The sequence below is a fragment of the Lynx canadensis genome, chromosome D2 (assembly GCF_007474595.2).
Source record: "Lynx canadensis isolate LIC74 chromosome D2, mLynCan4.pri.v2, whole genome shotgun sequence".
Classification (NCBI taxonomy): domain Eukaryota; kingdom Metazoa; phylum Chordata; class Mammalia; order Carnivora; family Felidae; genus Lynx; species Lynx canadensis.
In genome coordinates, this window is record NC_044313.2 from 14,042,938 (window position 1) to 14,066,465 (window position 23,528).

The window sequence follows — 23,528 nt, forward strand, 5'->3', positions numbered from 1 at the left end:
ATCACAGTGGGCATGAGAAACACTTATTAAAGAATTTCGGGGCGCCTGGGTGGCGCAGTCGGTTGAGCGTCCGACTTCAGCCAGGTCACGATCTCGCGGTCTGTGAGTTCGAGCCCCGCGTCAGGCTCTGGGCTGATGGCTCAGAGCCTGGAGCCTGTTTCTGATTCTGTGTCTCCCTCTCTCTGTGCCCCTCCCCCGTTCATGCTCTGTCTCTCTCTGTCCCAAAAATAAATAAACGTTGAAAAAAAAAAATTTAAAGAATTTCAAGGTCGATGCCTTCCACTGAACCATTCAGTGTTTGGGAGCTCTTGCTTGAAGCTTTTATCCATTCAGTTGAACTGGCTGTGAAATGGGGCAATTTTAGCAAGAGGTTTGGATTATTGGTCCCAAATGCCTTGTCCTGGTGTTCTCATCTGGCCTGGGAGACCTACTTTATCTGTAACCTAAGCCCCGTCTTGACAGAGGGCTCTTTTTTAATATTACGGATGATGCTTCTCTGGGTACCATATAAGTCTCCCAACTATAGTTCAATTCAGAATAGTTAAAGTTAATGCTTTCTCTCATCTACTTAGGTGCTTTACTTCATTTATGTAAATATACACAGATATTTCGAACAGTACAAATAACTTCCTGCTTTGTAATCTTTACGTACGATAATTCAACACTGAAAATTTCAGAACCAGAAATGGGTTCATTACAGAGTGTTGTGAGAGAGTAAGGGGAGGCCCCCACCTGGGGACAACCCTCTCCAAGCCCCCCTCTGCCGTGGAATGTTAACCCTTAGACATCGAATATCCCTTGCCCTCAGTCACAAAATGGGAAAAATGAGCAAAAAAAGTTTGCATTATTTCATTTCTCCCAACTTTTGGAATAAAATATGCTTGTTTTAAAGTTCTGTGTAAATAAGGATTTCTAACTCCTTGTGAAAATAATTTAATTCCATTTGGGGCCACCGTGAGTTCAAAGAAGACAAACTAAATGAAGTCAGAAGTCCACTGACTGATTTTTTCCAGTTGGTAAGTTCTGAAAGCCTCACAGGGTAAAGCAGAACGTAGTGCTTTCTTTTCACTGTGCTTTGCGAGAGACTGTTCAGTGTGTTTGGGAGTTTTCATAAAAGGCAGTTTGAGGATTAATAATAAATCTAAAGGCAGAAGTAAGAAATAGAAACATCTGAAAAATTACGGTCATTAGGAAACACTGAGTTGTTCTGTCCTCAGCCAAGTATTGCTGTGTGTGCCCAGGCATCCCTTTTCCTAGAGGCAACACTGTGCCTTCCCAGCTTGGCCTCCTCAGGACTATTGTGTCCAATCCAGTTTATCACACAGAGGACATCGATAATGTAGTTGAAGGAATTCAAGAATTCTCGGTCCATTTGGTTTTTTTGGTAAACTATTTTGAGGAGGAATGATAACATATATGGAAGTGTGCACCAACTTATGTACAGTTTAAAAGTGATATAAAGCGAACACCCGTGTGTTCACCATCCAAATCAAGAAATAGAAAAATACTGGCCTAGACTCTTATCCTTTTATCCCTTTTTGAAAGAAAAAAAATTTCTTGCCTACATATATATCCCTAAACTCCTATAAATATACATATGGTTTTTTTCCTGACTACATGATTAGAATTTTTCTGTCTGCATTTGAGTCTCGTTCTTTTTACTCTACGTTATTTTGCAAGATTCATCCGTGTTATCTTGTGTAGCTGAACTTCATCCATATTCATGGATACATAATCCATTTTATGAATGTCTCCGTGTGCTTATCCATTATGGTGCTTATAGACATTTGCGTTATTACCAGTTCAAGGAAATGATGGCAATTCTACATGAACGTTCTCGTACGTGCATCCTGGTGTACAAGGGCTTGCATTTCTGTAAGATCCACGGAAGTGGAGTCGCTGGCTCCTAGAATGTGTGTATCTTCAGCTCCACAGGATGATGCCAGTTTTCCGAGGTGGTTTTGTCAGTTACTACACTGTCTTCAGTTTTGAGAATTCCTGTTATTCCACAAACCTACCAACGCTTGATATTATCAGACTTAGCGTTTCTTGCCCATTTGATGACAGCGTAACTAAATCGGTGTGGGTTTCATTTGTGTTTTCCTAGTCACTAATGAAGTCAAGCACTTTTTCTGTATGTGTTTGGGAAGTTAGGACATCTTCATTTATGGAGTTTCAAGGCTTCTGTCGATTTTTTCTGTAGGATTGCCTGCTTTTTCTCATTGATCTGTAGAGTTTCTTTTTTATTCTTTATGGTGTCTTTTATTACATGGAGATCTTAAAATTTTAATGTGGTCAAATTTGTCATGATTTGGGTTTTGTACAGATGTTAAAAACATGGGCCAGAGAGACTGTGGTCTAAATGTATTTTATCCCTTAAGTATCTGGTCTGTGTCATTCAGATTCAGAGGTTTTTATGCCCATATTTCACAAATAGATATTTACTGAGAGCATCCCCTATTTCTTTCAGCCTTCCCTTTCCCTCAAATGTATCACATAGATGGCTGTTTCTGAACTTGGGGTATGGATATTGACACTGTTTTCTGTATTTGTTTTACTTTGCGTCATATTGGTGATTATAGTGGCCCCCTTCTTTGAGTCATTAATTTGCTTTGAATAATTAGATGGTTTCATGCAGAAAGGTATGAGACATCTTTCTCTTCCCTAAAGTGATGAAAAGTTTAATAACTTACTAAAAGTGGTAAATAGACTCCTAAATTCTGGCATTTACGTACCTTGAGAAGAATTGGATTTTTACTGATTATTTTGAATCAGTACATTTTATTTCTTGGATCATCAAGCACCCAGTAACCTCCTGTTATTCTTCTTCTTTCTCCCAAAGATCCCTCATGTCCATGATCCGGAAGCGATCCCATCCCAGCGGCAGTAGTGCTAAGAAAGAAAAAGCAGCTCAACCAGAAACAAGTAATTCTCACCCCGTTTGGTTTGCTTTCAGTGGTTTTAGCCCAGTTTTTCAGCAACATATATCCTTTTTGAGTTCTTTGACCGTGAGCAGTTTGGGGAGAAATGTGAACTTAACAGGTGAAGAAGGAACAAGATGTCGCTGCCTTTAAGCAGCTCATTGTCTAGATCACGTCCCTGTAACGTGCATTCTGCTGGGATGTGTCTTTACAGGATGGGGCAGTTTACAGGCTGATGTGTTAAGGAAAGAGAGGGAGTGATTCCAGGTGAGGGGTTTGGGGAGGGGTTTTTAGAGTTGATAGCAAGTGAGCTGAACCTTGATCAGGCACCTGCTGTCTACTGGTGCCGTGCTGTGTACTGGAGACAGAAGACACAGAAGTTACATTGAGTGGGGGAGACAGGAAGTAAACAAGGGTGATCACTTGGAGGAAGAGCAGAGGTTTCTAAGAAAGGATGGAGGCGGGCTGCCGGTTTCAGGAAGCCATGCCTGTGCTGGGCAGTTTGGATTTAGGAAGTCAGGGTGAGGGTATTTAGAATAAAAGTTCACATAGAGGGGCAACAGATTCAAGGTCCAAAGAGGGGAGGGAGCTTGGCCTATCAGGAAACTGAACAAAGGTTGGTATTTCTGGAACATGGGGTGCGAGAGAGGAGCTGTGAGCCAGATTGTGGAGGCTGTGGTCAAGGTTTCAAAATGTATCCTAAGGGCAGTAGGAGTTTTAAGTAGGGGTGTGACATGATGAGACGGGTCTTGTTAAAGACATCCCGCTGTCGGCAGCAAGAGGACAGAGAGCAGACCGCAGAGGAATGAGGGGATGAGGAGAGGCTGTCCGTCATTCAGATGCCGGCTGGCTCAGATGAGGGGAGGGTGGTTGCAGTAGAGACACAAAGAAGTGGCAAATCCATGAGCGACTCTGGGAGGTGCGATTCCCAGGACTCTGGCTCACTGGAGAGGGAGAAGTGGAAGATCACATGAAGAGACGGGAGTGGAGGAAGAAGAGCTTGCCCATCGAGCAGAGGCGCTGGGCGGCCAGGAGTAGAGTCATCGGCTCACAGGGCTGCGGGCAGGGGTGCGCAGCCACACGGAGAGCAGCGGAGACCACTAGAACCCACACGAAGCTCAGCACGTTTGCTCGACAGCTGTTGGTTGCAAAGCGTGGTGGATTGGCCCGGTTCGAGCCCAGGCTGGTACAGACGTCTTGGCCCCCTTTTCCTACCCCCCAGGTTCATTGATCCAGGCCAGCCGCTTTCCTGCCACTGGCAGGGTGACATTCTCAGATCCGTTGTCCCACGTTCTGTGACAGTGCTACGCTTCTCACTGCATCAGAATAGAGTCCAGACCCTGTAGGCTGCTTATCGATGGTTCTCTGCTGTTACCTCAGCCTCATTTGTCTACATCGGCTCCTCCTTATGACTGGACCATTACCTCGAGGCCCCCTATGCGCTTGCTCTGTCTTTCCTCATTCCAGCATTGCCTGCTGCCTTTAGTCTACTCAGAGCTTTCTCTGGCAAGGGGTTCTAGTTCTGCCTCTCCTGTGCAGGTTCCAGGCTCTTCCTCCACTGCCACTTATTTTTTTTTAATGTTTATTTAGTTCTGAGAGAGAGAGACAGAGCGTGAGTGGGGGAGGGGCAGAGAGAGAGGGAGACACAGAGTCTGAAGCAGGCTCCAGGCTCTGAGCTGTCAGCACAGAGCCTTATGTGGGGCTCAAATCCCTGAACTGTGAGATTGTAACCTGAGCTGAAGTGGCCGCTTAACCGACTGAGCCACCCTTATTTATGAGTGTTGGCTCATTGCTCTGTGTTGCTATAGCTTTTTGCTTCGGATTTTGTAATGTCCCATCCCCCAGCCTCCGCTGTGGTGTTTGCGTTATTTCCACATCTCTCCTCCTGAAGAGATTGCAAGCTCTTTGAGGGCTTACTCCTGTCTGCAGGTCTCCCACAGCTTATATGCATCTTCAATGAATCCAGGTTTAGACCCGACCCTATCTTTCCTAGCCGGAACCTCGCAGCACCATTACAAATGAAAGCTGTGTTTCAATCTTGTTTTGGGACAGTTGGTAAGTCTTAGAGGGTTGGCAGGGCAGTCAGCATAAAATGATTTCCCCGTCTAAGTAAATTACATTATTAGCTTGTCAACCCCCACAGCACCCTTAAAGTTAAAACAAAACAAAAAAAAGTTCTGAGCTTCTTAACCCCCAGTCTCAGAAACCATACAGTTTTCCTTGAAATGAAAGTGATATTTCATTTACAATTCATGAAATGGGGCAGTAGTCTCTCCCTCATTCTTGAGCTATTGGATTATTACCTGGGATATCACGTTCCTGATCCAGAAGTCGCTCATGAGATTTTAAACTGAAGCCACCCTAAAACTATACTGCCTTAAGTGATATGGACCACAGCCATACGTGGTTGGAGCTTCTCTCTGTCTGGCAAGGTATTTATTTATAGTGACTTGTTAGTAGTTCAAACTAAAAGCTAGTTGTTAAATGAATAAATCAACAGTGATTAAATGCATGATGAGTAAGTACAGAGCATCAGACATTGGGGTCGTCTGTAACACCTTGGAGTTTGCATTTATGAGTAGAGACCAGTCTTACTAACAGTATTATCTTTTGTTAGCATCTTATGGTGGCTTTCACTAGCTACTTGATATGCTTCTCAGAGCTGATGAATGAAGAAACTATTATTACCAATGGCTCTTAAAAAGCTTGATTGTAGGGGCGCCTGGGTGGCTCAGTCGGTTGAGTGTCCGACTTCGGCTCAGGTCACGATCTTGCGGTCCGTGAGTTCGAGCCCCGCGTCAGGCTCTGGGCTGATGGCCCAGAGCCTGGAGCCTGCTTCCGATTCTGTGTCTCCCTCTCTCTCTGCCCCTCCCCCGTTCATGCTCTGTCTCTCTCTGTCTCAAAAATAAAATTAAAAAATGTTAAAAAAAAAAATTAAAAAAAAAAAAAAAAAAAAGCTTGATTGTAGGGGCGCCTGGGTGGCTCAGTTGGTTAAGCGGCTGACTTCGGCTCAGGTCATGATCTCGTGGTCCGTGAGTTCGAGCCCCGCATCAGGCTCTGTGCTGACAGCTCAGCCTGGAGCCTGTTTCAGATTCTGTGTCTCCCTCTCTCTGACCCTCCCCCATTCATGCTCTGTCTCTCTCTGTCTCAAAGATAAGTAAACGTTAAAAAAAAAAAAAAAGCTTGATTGTAGGAGAAGGTCTGTGGAATATTCTAGAAGTAGTTTTTAGGTCAAATATAAGAAATAACAAACTTTGAAGTTAATAACTCTAATTTTGATAAGAATGCATTTATTGAACAAGTTCTGAAATTTCAGAGGTATGCTTGCTGTTTGTCATATATTTAGGTCATTAATATGTTGGTATTGTCTTACCTCAGTTTGCTAACCTGCTGAATGGAGAAAATCGTAGTTCCTATTTCATAGGGTGCTTGTGAGAATTAACGAGTCTCCTAACATGTAAAGTGTTTAGAGTAGTACCGAGCATATAGAAAGTACTCAAAATGTTAGCTTAAAAAAACAAAAACAAAAAAAAGGACAAGGTTCCAGCTACCCTTTGAGGGGTAGTAGTCCTCATTCGGGAGGCTCTTGTAATCACTGTAGTTAAGGGAATATCCTTAACTTTATGACCTTACGTCACACTCAAACTCATTCAACCATGATGCGTTGTTTAGAAATTTTGTCCATCGTGGTGGCATAAGATTCTTTTTAAATGCCTTTTAGAAAATGTTAGTGAAAGAGAAAAGTAATCCTGTGGAATTTAAAAAAAATCATTTCCCTTTCTTGTAGGTAATAACAAAAGGTTATATTGAGCAACAAGGTGATGGTTTTGTCTGTGGGTCTTTTCTTTGAGGAACGAACTTATTTTTCAAGTGGGTCTTAGACTTTAAGCCTCAATTAATTACATGTAGCTTTCTGATCCAAGACTGACCTTGAAGCACTAACTCAAAGAACATTTGATTTGATTTTCCTGTGGCAGTTCGGTGACATTAGACCTGTTGTCTTCATTGGTCCCTTTTCTTTAATCTCCAGCATCCTGCATATTTCTATTGTCCTTCTGATTACATGCTTTTGTGAGACAATTACCAACTGCGGGATCGCAGAAAGAATTACAAAACATGCCATGAGCTCTCTGTAGGTGATTCTTGCAGATTTATTAGAACCGCTTAATAGTTGAGAAGTTCGTATAGATTGCTTTTTGCTAGTTCAAAAACAGGGTCGGTGAGAGAGAAAGCTTGTGTAGCTAACCTAGCGTTGCCCTTGTATTGTGCCCGAGTAGGGGATCTGATAAGAGTGATTTCTTTTTCTTAAGACCAATTAAGCCTTTACCTTTGAAAAAGACTAAGAAATTAAAGCCCGGTTTATAATCTGTACACAATACAGATAGTGGTACTTCTCTGAATTATCACTATGATTCTGGCAAGCAAAAATAAGAAACTACTTTAAATTCCTGTTATGTTAGATGCTGCAGCAGATTTGAATGGTGTTGACCATAATTCTCCATCTGTCTGCCTTAATTAGTTTTTGTATGGTGCATTTAATTGGGTTTCAGTCATTCCTTACAGAGTGCTAATCTGTTTGTCGGCAGTGTTCCTGTTGCCATGCAGCTCTTCTTAAGGCTCACTCCAAATGGCAGGCTTTCTGAAAATCAAATGTTTTTTTTTAGGATTAAAAAAAAATTCCAGGGAATAACTTCCATACCCATACCAGGTGCTCGAATGGCAGACCTGGGTTTGTGTCTCCCCTGACTTTGAATAGGGTCAGCCAAAGCACCGCATGGTGCATAATGGGTATTCAGATACCGAATGAGTGAGTGAGTGAATGAATGAATGAAGGAGTAAATCTCTATCCCGAGTAATATTCTTATTTGTCCCCTTGTTGACTGGGGAGCCGTCAGCAGAAGCTGCCCGAGAAAATGCTACTTAAAGGCATACAGTTGATCAACCCACAGTCTTGCCTTCTTTCATTTATTGACTTTGTTGCCATGTTTCCCATGTTGCCTGGTGAAGGGTGCTTCCTTGCCATCTGGATCTGAAAAATGCTATTTGGGTATTGAGAACTTTTCATTCCCAGCATTTCAGTGGCCTGTGGAGATGACAGGACCCTATCTGAAGTCAGGACTGTACCAGAAGACCTAGGTTGTTTGATGAATAGAGCAGTGATCCTGTCACTGAGGTGCTGCTGAGGTGAGGATGGTAGAACCTTCTGGATTCATCTAGTTGCTCCCCTAGGCACAACGTACGAGGAATAGCTACTCTGTGTTAGCGTCAAGGCCACGTGGCAGAAAAAGAAGCCATACCGTAAGCCTCATTAGTGCAAAGCCCAACACTCCTGTCCATTGGCTTGGGGTCATTGTTATGATGGCCTCCATTTGCAAGTTGTCCTTTGGGATTTGGTTATTCCTGCTCAAATAGCAAAAATATTAATAGCCATGTAAAGCCAAAACTTGAATAAGTCATTCAGCAGGTAGATACCTGCTGAGTGCCTACCATATGCCCCACACTGTGGAGTGTTCCAGAGAGCCCAAGTGGAAGGTCTTTATGAGGTATTTAAACTTAAATATATCGGTTGCAGTGAATGAGGCGGGTGTAAACACAAGATCTAGAATGGCATTAATGGTGATAAATGTTCCAAACGTGATTCAGTGCCTTCTTTGGTCAAGCTGTTGTGCAAGAGACAGATTTCATTATTCTAATCAATAGCGTTAAGCCCACCTCAGCTATATTCATCTAATTGATGCATATTTCAGCAGCTTCATTGTTTTTGTAGCAAAATCGTGCAAAGGTTAGACAATAGACAGTTGAAATTTTTTAAATCAAATTTAATTACTTAATTGCAATCATTTCTGGGTGTGTGTTTTCTTTTAACATTGACAGTTTTAAAAGACTCGAAAAAGGGTTGTGTGAATGTTTCCTTCCGTTGTGATTCCTAAATAAAAGATGGCAATTTAAAAATAGATTTCACCTATTTGCTATTCATCTTCTGACTGTGGCAAGTTAACAGATCTCTTTTATCTTTTATTTTCAAATGGGTTTTTTGATAGTTATTCCTTCTTTGGGCTGATTCCTTTGACATAGGATGTTATAAGTTCTAAAAACATCACGGAGGCAAAGATGAATGATTATTTGGGGTACAAAGCTGGAGAAATGTAAGTCTATCATTATGCTGACAAATGGAACCAAATTCTGTTCACTTATTTAACAGAGATGAGCCAATATTGACTTCCAGGCTACAAATTAGACCTCAGATTTTAGAACTGTATTTTTAAAAAACAGATCTTTTATTATAGGATTTTTTTTTTAATTAAAAAAAAAGTGTGGCTACCTGGTAGCTGCTAACCTCTGTAAATTGTTATGCGATGTTTTGTGATTTGGTCTGAAAAAACACTGTGGTTAATTACAACGTGCAGGTTTCCTAAGTCACCAAAAATAGCAAGTAGCTGTTTTCCTGTAACATAAGATGATTTACATGTGTGTTCTTTGACAGCCGAAGAAGTCACGGATCTGAAGAGGCAAGCCGTTGAAGAGATGATGGATAGAATTAAAAAGGGAGTTCATCTTAGGCCAGTGAATCAGACAGCTAGACCGAAGGCAAAGGTACGGAATGACTAATTCTTCCCCTCCCGTGATGTTTCCTTTCGCAAGTGCACAAGTTCCAAGTTTGATGAAAGCTGCATCAGGACTGACTGTGAAACCTTAGGATGAGACTGATGTGTCGTAAAAGCCTTTACTTTTCTACAAACACATTTCAGGAGAACTCTGAGCCACCGTTGACCTAAATCCCTGTAGAGAGAAAGTGGGGGCACCTGGCTGGCTCAGTCAGTAGAGCAAGTGACTGTTGATCTCAGGGTTGTGAGTTCGAGCTCCACACTGGTTGTAGAGATTACTTAAGCAGGGTGCCCTCCTCTGCTTGATCTGAACGGTTATGCCAAACAAATAATTATTACACCCTTTCTTTTCTTTAATTCCTGGTTCTTTTGTGTAATTCAACAAGTATTTATTGAGTATCTGCTCTGTGCCAGGTACTGGTTAGGCACTGGAGATAAAGCAGTCAACAAAGGAGACAAAAATCCTTGCCTGCCTGAGGCTTCCATTTGAGTGTGAAGTGGAGGAGGGCTGGGTGGGCAGGTGGCCTCACATGATGATGTCAGAACAGACCTAAGCCGACTTCTGAAAAACGGTGAGGTTCATCGGATTGTTTTTACTAATTTTACAAACCTGTTCCAGGACAGTTTGAGCAAAAAATTTTGTGTGTATCTATCACCAGCCGTCTTCCAAACTAGACCACAGTGAGCACCAAGGTCTATGGAAGCACCTAGAATCTAGTTCAGTGCCTCTGTCTCTTTGTAGGTGTGTCCCATTTAAACAGACCTAAGAACAGAGTTTTTGGTGTTTGTCTTGAGAAATGTTTTTTCGTTTCCTTCCTGTAAAAAAGCATCATCAGGTTGGTCCTCTTTCTTCTTCTTCTTTTAAACCAAACTTTAAGGCTCTTTCTGACTCTCACGGATGCCCCCGTTCACCTGCTTCAGTGTCCCCAAGGAGCACGACTGTTGGGTGCAAATTCTGCTGGCCTTAGTAGTTGCCACTTGGTCACAGGCAGGCGAGGTAGCCAGGCAAGGCGGGAGTTGTCGTGCCCCGGGCTGTCCACAGAAAGGGGGATGGAAAGAGGGCAAAATACCCCACTGGGAGAGTAGATTCCCGTCCAGTGAAATGGAAGCTTTGGCCAGCCGCGAGGAGTGCCGGTCTGTGCCGTGCTCTGGGAGCAGTTCTCCAGGTAAGGGATAGGGTGTAGACAGTCTGGCACGAGTGTTGAGCGCTGGTGTCTGGTGTGTGGAGCGTCCTGTTGTTGGAGGTGGGGCCGGGCCCGCTCCCCTGCTTCCCAGGCCCAACTCTCCCCGGAACGGGCGGAGCCCCGACCCTCTCCGACCCACGGGACTGTTGTCGGGCTCACACGGACCGAAGCGTGGAACCACTTGAAAATGGGGGCTCTAAGTGGAATCTTTGAAATGAAGTCCTATTTAAGACTTTCAAGTCACAACTGTCTTGAAAAGAATAAGCTAAACCAAACGGACTAGAGGAAAACACGGCATCCTAAAGAAACAAAATTAGTTTAGAGAGAAAAACGTCGAGAACGTGTTAAGTCCTAAGCCGTCGCTGTTGCGGATGTCCCTTCATTCTCAGAGTATCACTTTGTCCTTCTTCTTTCCTGCCCTGCCTCTTCCAACAGTTACACATTAGTTAATGTCAGTTCAAACTGGAGAACAACTGCTCAAGGATCAGTGGACGACTGGGTTTTCCGCCGGTAATCCTTAAATCACGTAGATGTAGTGCTGAATGACCTGGTCAGTAACCCTGGAAACAAGCCACTGCATGCGCCTCCAGACACCCCCACCCCCACCCCCACCCCCAGGGCCTCGGTGCTTTCCTGCAAGGTCACGAGCTATGAGAGTGCTTGCCGGCCAGGCTCGCCCAGGCTCCTGCCTTCGCCCAGGGTGCCCGAGTGGCACATAGCCCCGGGCGCTTGTTCAGCCGTAATCACCCGAACAGTTTACCTGCAGAAGTCAAGCCTGCCTTAAGAATACTAATTTAACTGCATCTTTTCTAAATTCCTTGACGTTTGTTGTTGATACCGTTGTGGTTATAATTAGTGTCTTAGAGCTTTTGACTGGCACTTAGGACTGGCGCTGGTGGCATGCGTATTTCCCAGAAAGCGCAGGCTGCAAAAGTTGAATGTCTTGGTCTAATCTGTACATGAGCAGCAAACCTCTCTCTCCCTCCCTTCCCCCCCCTCCCCTTTCTACCTCTCCCTCCCATTCCCTCTTTCCCTCTCACTGTCCACTTTTAAAAAATTGGAACAGGATCTTATTCTTTCAATAACTTTTGAGAGGAAAGGGTTATAGGTCGCTGTTAATCACTTCCCATTTCTTGATGCGAGAGAAATTAGCTTTGCCTCTTTTCCAGGAACCAGAGGCCAGGGAGTCCCCCGCAGGCTTTCTCTTCATCTCTGTTCCCTGTGGAAGGAAGTGGGACAGGGGAGGAGATCACAGGTCTTTCTTTGAAAACCTTGTGCTAGATTTTCCCTCCGGTGAATTAGTGGAGGGATCCACAGAGACTGTGAGGGAGTGAGGGGCGGGCAGACATTACCCAGAACCGCATTTCAAATCGCTGTGTTCACGGTGTGGCCAGAAGAGAAGCCCTCTGAGCTTTCTAACCGCTTCGGTAGCCGGTGATGCTAACGTTCTCCCGTGAAGCCCGGTTCTTGGCCGACCCCTGCCCCTGGCTCCGTCCTGAGATCCCCGCAGCAGGCCCCGCGGCCTCTGCCTGGAGCTGTCGGAGCTGAGAGAGGTTTCTGCCCTGTCGCTTGCTTCCTGCTCTGTGCTGCTGCCTTCCTGGTCGTCGCTCGCTGTTAGAGGCCTGGCGACGCGAGTGGAGAACAGTTCCGTGTAAAAAGTTCTGAATACTTTGAAATTGAATCTTTGGAATCGAAATCTTTTCTCTGTATGGTGACGACAGGAAGTAACAAAATGGCATTTAGAAGATGCTAGCTCGAGTCCTTATGCCTTGACTGTTTCTCCTAACTGTCTGTTTAACTGCCACTTGGGAACACTAACATGTCTAATCTTTTTTCCTAACCGTAAGACATAGACCTCACTTAAAAAAAAAAAAACAACAAAAAAACCCCAGTAGTCCATATAAGTTGCCAACACTTTGCCCCGTAAAAATCTTGGTTTAGACTTTTAAAACTGAATTACTAATTGTGCTTTCTTTTTAAAATTGTAGCCAGAATCTTCAAAAGGCTCTGAGAGTGCAGTGAATGAGCTAAAAGGAATACTGGTAAGAATAGACCTTTGGTTTTATTATTTTTAGTTCATGGGACAATGAAAGGAGAATATTTTTGTAATCTATTTCTCTGAATAATTGGTTGTGATGCGTTTCATTTTCATTTGCCATAACCCTCAGTTCTTTCTGATAGCTCGCTTGATTGCTCTGTGGACGCCTCCATCGGGCATGTTAATGTTTGTTATGTGTCACTACTCTGCTGTTTCTGTTCTAGAAGAATGGTTGCACTTGCACCAGAATCATTATTTCCTGTTCTTGCCCTCCAGTCCTTGCTTGACAGCTTCAAGATGAAGTGACCAGATCTAAGGACCAGGGCATGCTGGGTCATAATGGAAACACAGTAGAGACTCTTGCGTGGATAGTGCTTGATTTGAGGGCCTGAATGTGGAACCTTTGGTGCCAAAAATAAATCTGAGCTCCTACCCAAATATCCACATATGCTACGATCAGGGTCGCAGTCTGCTTTTCCTCACAGTTTAAAAAATTATCTGGTGATAAATTGGAGAATAGAATAAAAGTCCCTTTCTTTATGCTACCAACTTCATTTTCTACAAGCAACTCCCGTCCGTTGGAGAACAGGCCTAATGCCCGTCTCCAGCCAGTTTTCTTCTTTCCAAAGCATACGAGCTTTTGCCAGCAGAACACAAGAGCGCTGCCCTGTCGGGCACTTGCTGTCAGAGAGGAACGCCTCACTCCGAAAATGTTACCAGATACTAAGGGCTCTATTCTCAGATCCTGTTACAGTCTCAATCCCAGTTATTATGCACAGTAAGTCAACAAACGTGGGGGCGGGGGTACAGAACTAATATTCCCGTGTGTGTTGTTACTGTGCTAATTACGCATTGCATGGAGACATCCACATAATTGTGGTAAACAAAATTATTTTCATCAAGCATGAAACAGCAGACTTAACTCAGAATGGCTTAATTAGTCTGCTTTACTTTTAGGTGAGTGGCGTTAGTACTGAAGAGAGGTATAGCCTCCCTCACAGTGGTGTTCCACCTACGGAATGAAGTGTTAAGCCCATTGAGAAAGTAGCGTGGTTATTATCCAACGGATTCTTTATTGAGAAAATCTTGTTATCCAGCGAGAACTCCCTACTTTAGGCCCTTTTGTTGTCTCTGCATTAGAATGCTATTTCCTGTTCATGAAGATGCCCTAGAATAGAGTTCTGACCATCAGTGAAAGAGTAAACTACACTGAGGTTGACTATTTAAAAATCAGGTTTATTTGAAAACACCAGACATCTGTCTAAGATACAGATGATATTTGATGAGCTAAGATATCCCACTCCTGATAATGCTAGATAGTAGCAAGTTTACTGAATTATAGCGTCGCTCTTAAAGATCATGTTCACTATACATTTTGTGCCACTTCAAGGAGAGAAGTTTGCAGAATAGGTTTTTGGGAAATAATTTACAAATTATAAAAATTGTCAAAACCTCTTTCTTTTCTGCAAATTACCCCCATCCTTCATGCTCTGGATGGATTATTAGATTTCTCTGCTGGATCTGGCGTTAATGTGCCACTAATAGCTGTTAATTCTGGCGTGTTCTTTCTTTTTTTCTTTTTTTTAATGTTTATTTATTTTTGAGAGAGAGAGAGAGACAGAGTATGAGTGGGGAGGGGCAGAGAGAGAGAGAGGGAGACACAGAATCTGAAGCACGCTCCAGGCTCTGAGCCATCAGCACAGAGCCCAACGCGGGGCTCAAACTCACAGACCGTGAGATCATGACCTGAGCTGAAGTCTGGGGATGCTTAACCGACTGAGCCACCCAGGTGCCCCCTGGCAATGCTCTTTCTTTGCATTAATTGTTTTTAAAAAGTGGAACTCACTTTTCTCCCTTACTCTTCTTTTCCAAACGGCAACTCTCCCGTTACCCCCATGGAGGTTCCCTTTGACGGAGGATTTATAACCCCTTGTCACTTGGGGCTGAGAAAGCTTACAACTTCTTGTCAGAGAGAGAGAGAAAGCAAGCCCCCTTCAGGTGGGGCTTTACTGATGCTTCTTGCTGGTGCGTAGGCTATTGGGGTTATCAGAGTACCCAGCAGCACAGACCCAGCAGCACACATGACCCTGCCTCATGGTTGTGGCACGTGAGAAGCAAACGTGGAAAGAGCATGGAAAGCGTGCCCACTGGCACTGCAGTGAGAGCCAGTACCCGTTACGAGAGACCAAGAAACCAAGGAACGCCATGTTCAGTTCTGTAGAACAGAAGCCAGGAATAAACTGGTGTTTTTGCTGAAATCAGATGTGACCTGAGTTGGAGGGACATCATAAGAGATGTCCTTAAATGTCCTTAAGAGATTTGGCCTTTTGCTGAAAGCACATGAGTAGGAAACACATGTCTGGTTTGGCATTTGGAAAAATCTCACTCTGTTTGCATGTGGACACTTCCCAAGTCAATTGCTACAGTCTCAGTGTGGACTGAACTTATTTCTCCAAGCCCGTTGACACTGAACTTTTAAAAGTTGTAGATTAAAAAGAAAAATCTATGGTTTACTTCTCCTAGTCACACAAGGTTTTTTGGAGGTTTTGGAAGCCTGTCAAGTCACCCCAGTCATGTGAATGTCACTCTCAATGGACACAGCGATGTCTGAAGAATAAATCCATACAGATTGATCTAAAAGTCTCTTTCAAGTTCAGTTGTCTCTAAGTCAAACAAAAACAACTTTTTTAATGTTTATTGACCTTTGAGAGAGAGAAAGCAAGCAGGGGAGGGGCAGAAAGAGAGGGAGACAGAGAATCCCAAGCAAGCTCTGCACTGCCAGCTCAGAGCCCGACGTGGGGCTTGAACTCACAAACTGTGAGATCATGACCTGAGCCAAAATCAAGAGTTGGACACTCAACCAGCTGAGCCACCCAGGTGCCCCTAAACAAAAACAACTTCTAAGAAATTCTCTTTCAGGTTTTTCCCAGGCACTTTTCAGTTTTTCAGGGTACCCAGGAATTATTGGATAGTTGATTTTGCCAACCAACACTTAGATAAGTCAGTGTCATGAACGTTTGACCAACGTGGGGACTAGGATTGAACACTGGCTTGGGAATCAGAAGACCTGCGTTCAAGTCCAGCCCTATCACTGACTTACTGTGGGGCCTGGCCCAAACCCCAAGGCTCACTGAGTTTGAATTCTCTTTTCTGTAAAGTGGAAGGAATTCTGTGTACCATATGGTTTCTAAGTTAATTTCTGATTCTCAGAGTTTATGATGATAACATAAATAGATAATTTAGACAATCTTGGTACTTTATTAGCTGAGCTCCTTGGTCATTCCAGTTGAGAATCATGTAGACATCTTTCTTTTCTCCCCAAGTGTCTGCATATTTCAAGTTCACTCCCATACTAGCTGAGTCAGTCACATCAGTCAGTGGATGGAGAAAAAAGTTTTGAGATTCAAAGATTAGAACTTGGAAAACAGAACCTTTCAGTATCAGGTGTGATGAGAGGGTAGCTCACCACAGAATTTGGGGCATTAATGCTGTTATCCAAATAAAAAAGAGAGAATATTGTGAGAGAAATTCTTCCTTAAAAGATATCCTTGCAAGGTGTATGTGTGCATATATGTACACAGTCACATATCTTTTTCTTTTTCTTTTTTTTTTAAATGTTTTTAAATGTTTTTATTTATTTTTGAGACAGAGCCAGCATGAGCAGGGGAGGGGCAGAGAGAGAGGGAGACACAGAATCTGAAGCAGGCTCTAGGCTCCAAGCTGTCGGCACAGAGCCCGATGTGGGGCTCGAACTCATGGACTGTGAGATCATGACCTGGGCTGAAGTCGGATGCTTAACCAACTGAGCCACCCAGGTGCCCCGACACATATCTTTTTCTTGAATTAACTCCAGCCTCTGGGAAAATGAAAGACTGTTCTTGACATTCAAACGATGTAACAGTTTCATGAGTTATTTTAGTACTAATGGCCCTATATTTTTCAAATAATCTATTTACAAATGTACAGCTGGTAAGTTTTTAAAACTTGTAAATGCATGATTTGGGAATAGTTTTTCTAATATGTTTTTTTTTCAAATTTATCTTAGTTGCCTTTTGTTCTATTTTCTTTACCTTGTCGGTATTGATCCTGTTTTACTATTTAACTCTTCCGTGAGTAGGTGCGGTTCTGCATTGTTAGCTGTGAAATAAACAAACCACATCATCTAATTTTTTAAATTATAAAATAAGCTATTACAGCGTTCCATGTAACATGATTTTCCTTTGAGTATATTTATAGGTGAATTTTTGCAATAAAGGAAAAGCAGATACTTCTTGGGGAGGGGGGAGGTATCATATGCTTGATTACAATGTAAGCCTTATTTTACATGTGTATTTTACACATTACTCTTAGCTGGGCAGCTGATAGTGAAAGAGTAACATCTCCTCATCTTGTAAGTCACTCCCCCCCCAGCCCCATCAGGCTGCTTTTCAATGCCTTTACCCAGTTAGGGGAGAAACCTTTGTAAACAAAGCATAATAACCTGTATCATGTGAGATTTGTACCTACCTAATTTTACAAGCTACTTTTTTTGTTTTATAGGCCAAAGAAGAAACATGAGTTAACCGTTTTTAGCCAGTAGAATTCTTAGAATCCTTCAGGAAGTTGGAAGGGGGCAGGAGCAGAATGAAGGCTGAGGTGACAAAGGCCAGCCCCGTTGGTGGCCTTGGTGGGCAAAAGCTGCCACCGGCCCTGGCGAGCTATGCCAGACCTGAGGTTCCGATCTGTTCCGATACAAAGATTGTGGATCCTCCTGGCTTTTTTTTCCCGCCAAGCACGTGGCCCAGCTAAGGAAGGGCATTTCTTACGAAAGGAAACGGGCCCCCGGTAAGGGTGCGGTGCTGAATCCTTACACACGAGGTGTGAATTATGTCACCCAGTGCTCTGTGCAAACACGTGACTGGGAACGGGACATAGAAAGCCATAGTCCTCCCTCCGTAGCACGCTTCCCAGAGGAGCCGGGGCAGGGAACCACCTCCTGGGTCTTTCTCTGCTGCCTTGGAAGTCAGAACCAATTTCAGCAGGCACACAGCTTCGCGGCATCTCTTGTCTCCTTCGGCGTCTTCTGGGCCCTGAGTGACATCTCCGCTGCCTCCTCTGTTAGGAATGTGGGATGGCGATGCCGGGCCCTTCCTTGCTTCCCTGTGTCCTTATAACCTCTCCTCTTTCACAATGAAGTCAAGGTGTCTCAGGGCAGTTCTTTGGCTCTAGGCCACGGGAGAGCACCACGTGCCTCCTCTGGCGGCCACGACACCATTGCCACCACTTGTGGAGCCAGGGTCATTCTGAAGACTCAGCCACACTTTTTCAGGGCCGCAAGGATTCGGGTTCAGTAGCTCGTGGCTGCTGTATCAAGAAAACCTTCTCAGGTGAGTTCAATATGTGCTTCTCTCTCCACACGACGGATCAACACATACCCGCCTCTTCCTCATCGATGTGCGGGCACCTCCCCCCGCCGAGTTTCCTAGTTAGCCCATCTCGTCCTGTTCTTTTGATGTGAAAGCTGACATCTTACATCCTCAGTAGCATCTTCTTAAACGATCCAACACCGTGTGTCGTCGAAGATACACACACGAGAAAAAGAATATACGTGTATACAACAAATTCATTCCGTTTCCTAATTCCATTCAATTTCTGGTAATGTTTTGCTGGTTTGATTTTTGTATTCTTCTGTATATTGTTATGAAGCCATTAACCTTTTTGTTTTTGTTTTTGTTTTTGTTTTTTCACTTTAGGGGACACTTAACAAATCCACTAGTTCAAGAAGCTTAAAATCCCTTGCCACTGAAAACAGTGAGACTGAGTTAGAGAGGATTTTGCGTCGCAGAAAGGTGACAGCAGAAGCAGATAGCAGTAGTAAGCTGGTTTGAATTCTCCGCAGCTCTACCCTTCCTCTCGGAAACATTCTCCTTTAAGCCTCTTTGTAACATGAAATGCTCTTTTTATAATTATTAAATTTGTTTTTAATGTGAGTGAGAAGTATCGGATGGGTAAAGGTACTTATGGATATCCCATAAGAACTGGTGTGTTTTCGCTTTTTGGTGTGTGTGTACATTGTCTGTTTGTAGGTAATCAGGGTTTTAGAGATGGGGCTTGCTTCACGCAAGATACCCCGGTATGAAGATATTCAGGATAGGCTTTGGCAACAGTGTAGCGGGAAGGAGTCCTCGCTCTGCTGTTGGCGAGCGGATGGCCGGTAAATTGCTCAACTTCTCTGTGCCTCGGTTTCCTCATCTGTGAAATGAGGGTAATAAAAGCGCCACCCCATAGTGTTATTCTAAGCATCAAATTCGTCAGTCAGTACACGAGGAGTGCCGAGTAGCTCGCGTGGCCCAGTGACAGCACAGGATAGTCAGTAATAAGGGTGGTCACGACGCATCAGTTACAAATGCACAAGCATCATTTTTAGCCTTCAGATCCGTTCTGTTTTGCTGTCTCTGCCCGCGAACCGGGTGGACGACGCATTTCGGCTCTGTCACCAACTAGAAACGACCATCTGAGCGAGCCTGGAGCTCACAGGCTGCGTTTGCGTCACGGTATGCACTTGCGAGACCTCAAGGCTAACTATGTGTGTCTTCCGGTTTTTTCCATCAGCTTGGTCACGGGAATTAGCAGAAACCTGTATGAGGTTTTTCCCTTGTGGCCAGGAGGCTGGCTTTGAAAAACTACCCCAAAGTAGCATTAACCAGCCACCGTGGCTAATGGGCTGAACCTTTTAGACTCCATTCAGTCAACTCTATTTGGTCCATTGTGACAATTTAAATCTGCACTGAGTCATGTTCACCAAGTTTAAGTTGCTAGAACAGGAAGGATTGGGGTTTTTGATAATCAAGGTCTAGTTTCCACGTAGGGATTTTACTCAAACAATTTAGTAAATTTGTTCCTTGAACTGGAAGCAGCATAAAATACCAGCCAAACCTTTCTTATAAAAAGATTAGATCTGTTTTCCTCTTAAAAAAAAAATTCAGCCGTTCAGTTTTTAGTTTGGTCTGGAAATTCTGCTGTTAATATCCTGCAAGAATTCTCTCCCCGCCCCCCCCCCCCCGCCCCCAGAACAACCCCCTCTCAGGAAAATTAAAGGATGCTGTAAGAGATTTTTTTTTTTCTTAGAATTGCTTTATAAGCATTTGCCAGCCTCCACCATGAATCGTTATTCATTTTTCTGACAATCACTTCTTCTGACATTTCATCCTTGAAGTATTCCAAATAGCCATCATGATTTTTTAGGACTTTGTGGATCCAATTTTTGTTTTCAGTCATTTACATTTTGTATTTTGTTCCCATGGAAGCATTCCTACTTCACTCACGAACTAGTCAAATGTGCAGCACTATTTCAAAGTTAGTTTTCAATGGGAGAGACAAACATTTTCATTTTAGTCACTATGGGAATTTGAATATTTCAAAGACTGGACAAAGAAAGGTAGGAACACATTGTATAGGCGTGTGAGAATCTTTCATTTTACTTATTTTATTCCATGAATATATAAATATTCAATGTATCATTTGAGGAATGTTGTAATAAGGCATATAGTCAATGGAATCATCAGTATTTGGATAGAAAAACAAGAACTCTAATTGGCAGAGTGGAGAGGAATCCTATCGAGGAGAGAGACTTGTAAATGAGCAGAAATTTTCTTTTGAGCTCCCTAGTAGCCAAAGCAAAAACAAAAGCGCCAGTGGGAAGAGGAAACAAACCTCCAAACTCTATCACCTAGAAAAGAACTCATCCTTTTTCTTTTTTAAATGGTGCCGATGTTTTTCTAGCATCAAATTGGAAGAGGTATTTACCAAATACATCTCTGTATAAGGGTCGTGGAATGACAAAGTGAAAATCCGGGAGGGGATTGTAGAGAGGGAACGAGAAGCTAAACTTAGCACAGCTGTTTGCTGCGTGCTGCATGGTGGGAGCACATTACAGAGATGAATTTGATAGGTTTATGGCTTCAGGTACGTGTGAATCTTTTGAGAAGCTTTCCTTCTGTACACAAAGGCTTATGGAAAGCTAATGTGAGGTCCCAGAGTGGAGAGAGGAAGCATCATGGGAGCGGCAGGGGCGGCCAGAGCTTTGCAGACCTCAGACCCCAGGATAGTTGGTCTCTCCCTCAGGGACCAGTGACGCCCCTTTTTCTTTAGAGTTTCTTTTATCAGACCGAACTGATACTTTGAAGACTCGTGGCCTGCCAAGCTGACATCTCAAAGGGCAGCAAGTGCCTCTTGGAAAACATTGGGCAGCTTAAACAGGATGCCGTAATAATAATGTTAAACATTCTGTATTTTTCTTTATTTCTTTTCCATATGTAAGAAAAAACAGGAGCTGTGGCCCAGCTCACCCACGCTCCATCGTTTGTAGCTGGCTTCACTTGCAGAAGCAGCAGCAGGCATCGGGGTATTCAGAAGCAGATCTTGCTTTCCTACGAGGACGGATTGTTTAAAGCTGTCTAGCGTTGTAGTCAGCAACTACCCAAGGGCAGAACAGAGCGGCTCAGAAGCCAATCTCGAATTCACCTTCGTATTTTTATTTTGGGGATCTTTCTTGATCTTCCCACTCTTCTGTCCTCACTTGCACATCCCCATGCACCTGGAGGCTTGTCACAGCTTGAATCAGGATATTCAGTAACGTGACAAGCTTGTCTGCCCAGATGGTATCGTGGAAATAAATGAGGAAGACAGACACCCAGTGCTTTGGGAACTGAGGCTTTCCCTTAGACCAGAGGGGGTCTGTGTCTCCCACAAGGAGCGAGGCCATCAGAGGTACAGCAACGGGATGGCGGAACAGTCTCGCAGCCACTCTTTAGGGGGTTTTTTCAAATCAGAACTTCATTTTTGGAGTTGATGGGTTATACTGTTGGAATACCTGCGACTCATTCGTATGTAAATGTGAGCATGAAATTCCGGAGCCTAATATTATTGACCAGAAACCAACTAGCGTTTTGGATGGTCCCTGCTAGCACTTACCCTTTTAGGAGATGATCCGACATGGCTTCGGGAAGATGAGACCCCTCCCAAGTTTTGCCCTCTTTTCAGTGACACCTTGCAGGTTGTCCTCTAGGTTAATTTTTAGAAGTTCTAATTTTATCTGTACATTTGTGACTTATTACATAAATCTTCTTGTCTTACAAAGATTTCTTCTGAGGTTTCAAGAAAGACATATTAGAATCTTGCCTTGAGAAAAGCTGGCTAGGATAGTATCTTTCTAACTGAGAGTAGAAAACAGATAATGAGAGAACTTTGCTCCGGTGCCCGGGAGTTTTGGATTGGTACGCCAATAATTTCAGGAACAAGCACTGTTGTAGTCATTTAATCCTGTCCCAAAGAGCAGAAGAATCCGAGAGGTAAACAGCCAACCTCTTTGCCACCTAATTTTTAGAATCCTGTGTCTGTATTTTAACAGGAAATAAATCCACTTACTTCTCAATCACATTAAAATGAAAAATGTTCATAAAAGCCGTTTAATGCTTAAGAAGCCTCCATGAGCCTTTTAAAAAGAGCCTTTGACATTGTTCCATTTGCTGTTTGAAACGCAGAGCTGAGTTTGGGGAAGAATTAACTCTTGAGAGGCCAAATGGTTCAAGTAGGGCTGTCAGAAAGCCATGCTCTGAGAAGAAAAGAGTTTTCACAATTCCGGTATTAATAAGGACTCTGGTCAGTGAGGGAACCCTGGCCTGGGGTTTTGTGCTTTCCTAAAGGCCTGGACATAATTTCTCAGCGTGGTCCTGGTGCCCTGAAAAGCAGTAGTACCACGAAAGCAGAGCAAATTCCTAATAGGAACATTTTGCGGCATGCTCTCGAAATTTTAAACAAAACTTGGCCTCTCGCTTCCTGAGGGATTTTCGGCTAATCTGTTTTTCAGTGCCATATTAATAAGCATTGCACAGAATTATTAAACTTGAGGTATGTGTTTGGTTTTAAGGTCCAACCGGGATATTAGCCACCTCAGAGTCCAAATCCATGCCAGTGTTGGGTTCTGTATCCAGTGTAACAAAAACAGCCTTGAACAAGAAAACTCTGGAGGCAGAATTCAACAGTCCGTCCCCCCCAACACCTGAGCCAGGTGAAGGCTCGTGTAAATTGGAAGGATGTACAAGTTCCAAGGTCACATTTCAGTAAGTAATGATGCTCTTTACTAAGTAAGTGTGTAGAAGAATCTGTGATGACTTAACTGTGTGTTACTTTGCTTTATTCCCCTTCAGAGAGATTTGGGTTGAGTTAGCCAGTAACTACTCTCCTTCCTCCATTTGATGAGCCAACTTGTGATTCTAGGCTCCTAGCTCAGAGGTCTTATTCTGATCCAGAGCAGATACGTGTCGAGAGAATCCCTTCCCCTCAACTAACGTTTGGCAACCCGGTTCTTCTTCTGCACAGAGAATTGACGAATTATTCGGTGTCACAAGGAGCTTAATCATTCTTCCAGGATTAAATGCTCGGATCATCCCTCTTAATGATTTCTGAGCCGTCAAGGAAGATGCTAGATCTTCCAGGAGGTAGTAGATATCCTCTTCACGTGTACTTTGAAGGGGACATTTTTAGAACCTTATTTTCTGGTCCTCAGTCAACGGTGTGCCTTAAATATGGTTCCCTCTCGAGAGTGAAGAGATCCTATGTAAAGAGTGATCTCTGCAGACTTGCTCTGAAAGTGGCACCCTGCCAAAGAGTAAATCCTGCTGTTCAATGTGCTGCGGACGGATCCCGTGGAGGGGCGGTTTGTCTTACAGCAAAGGCAAGCTCTTCTCGGAATTCCTCTAGTTTTGCTGTAGTTCTCTTGCCAGACGGTCAGCTGGTTTGC

General features: G+C 43.6%; 1 protein-coding gene across 4 annotated transcripts in view; it reads left to right on the forward strand.

Annotated features, from left to right (window-relative positions):
- Positions 1-23,528, forward strand: part of SHTN1 (shootin 1) — a 101,149-nt gene that overhangs the window by 61,107 nt on the left and 16,514 nt on the right. For 3 of the 4 annotated variants that reach the window (XM_030334126.2, XM_030334125.1, XM_030334127.1), the window contains 5 exons: positions 2,843-2,925; positions 9,406-9,515; positions 12,699-12,752; positions 18,481-18,601; positions 22,656-22,848. In XM_030334126.2, the coding sequence (XP_030189986.1) occupies positions 2,843-2,925; positions 9,406-9,515; positions 12,699-12,752; positions 18,481-18,601; positions 22,656-22,848 (561 nt within the window). The remainder of the gene's footprint in view (positions 1-2,842; positions 2,926-9,405; positions 9,516-12,698; positions 12,753-18,480; positions 18,602-22,655; positions 22,849-23,528) is intronic. The other variant, XM_030334128.1, reaches the window with a different exon arrangement.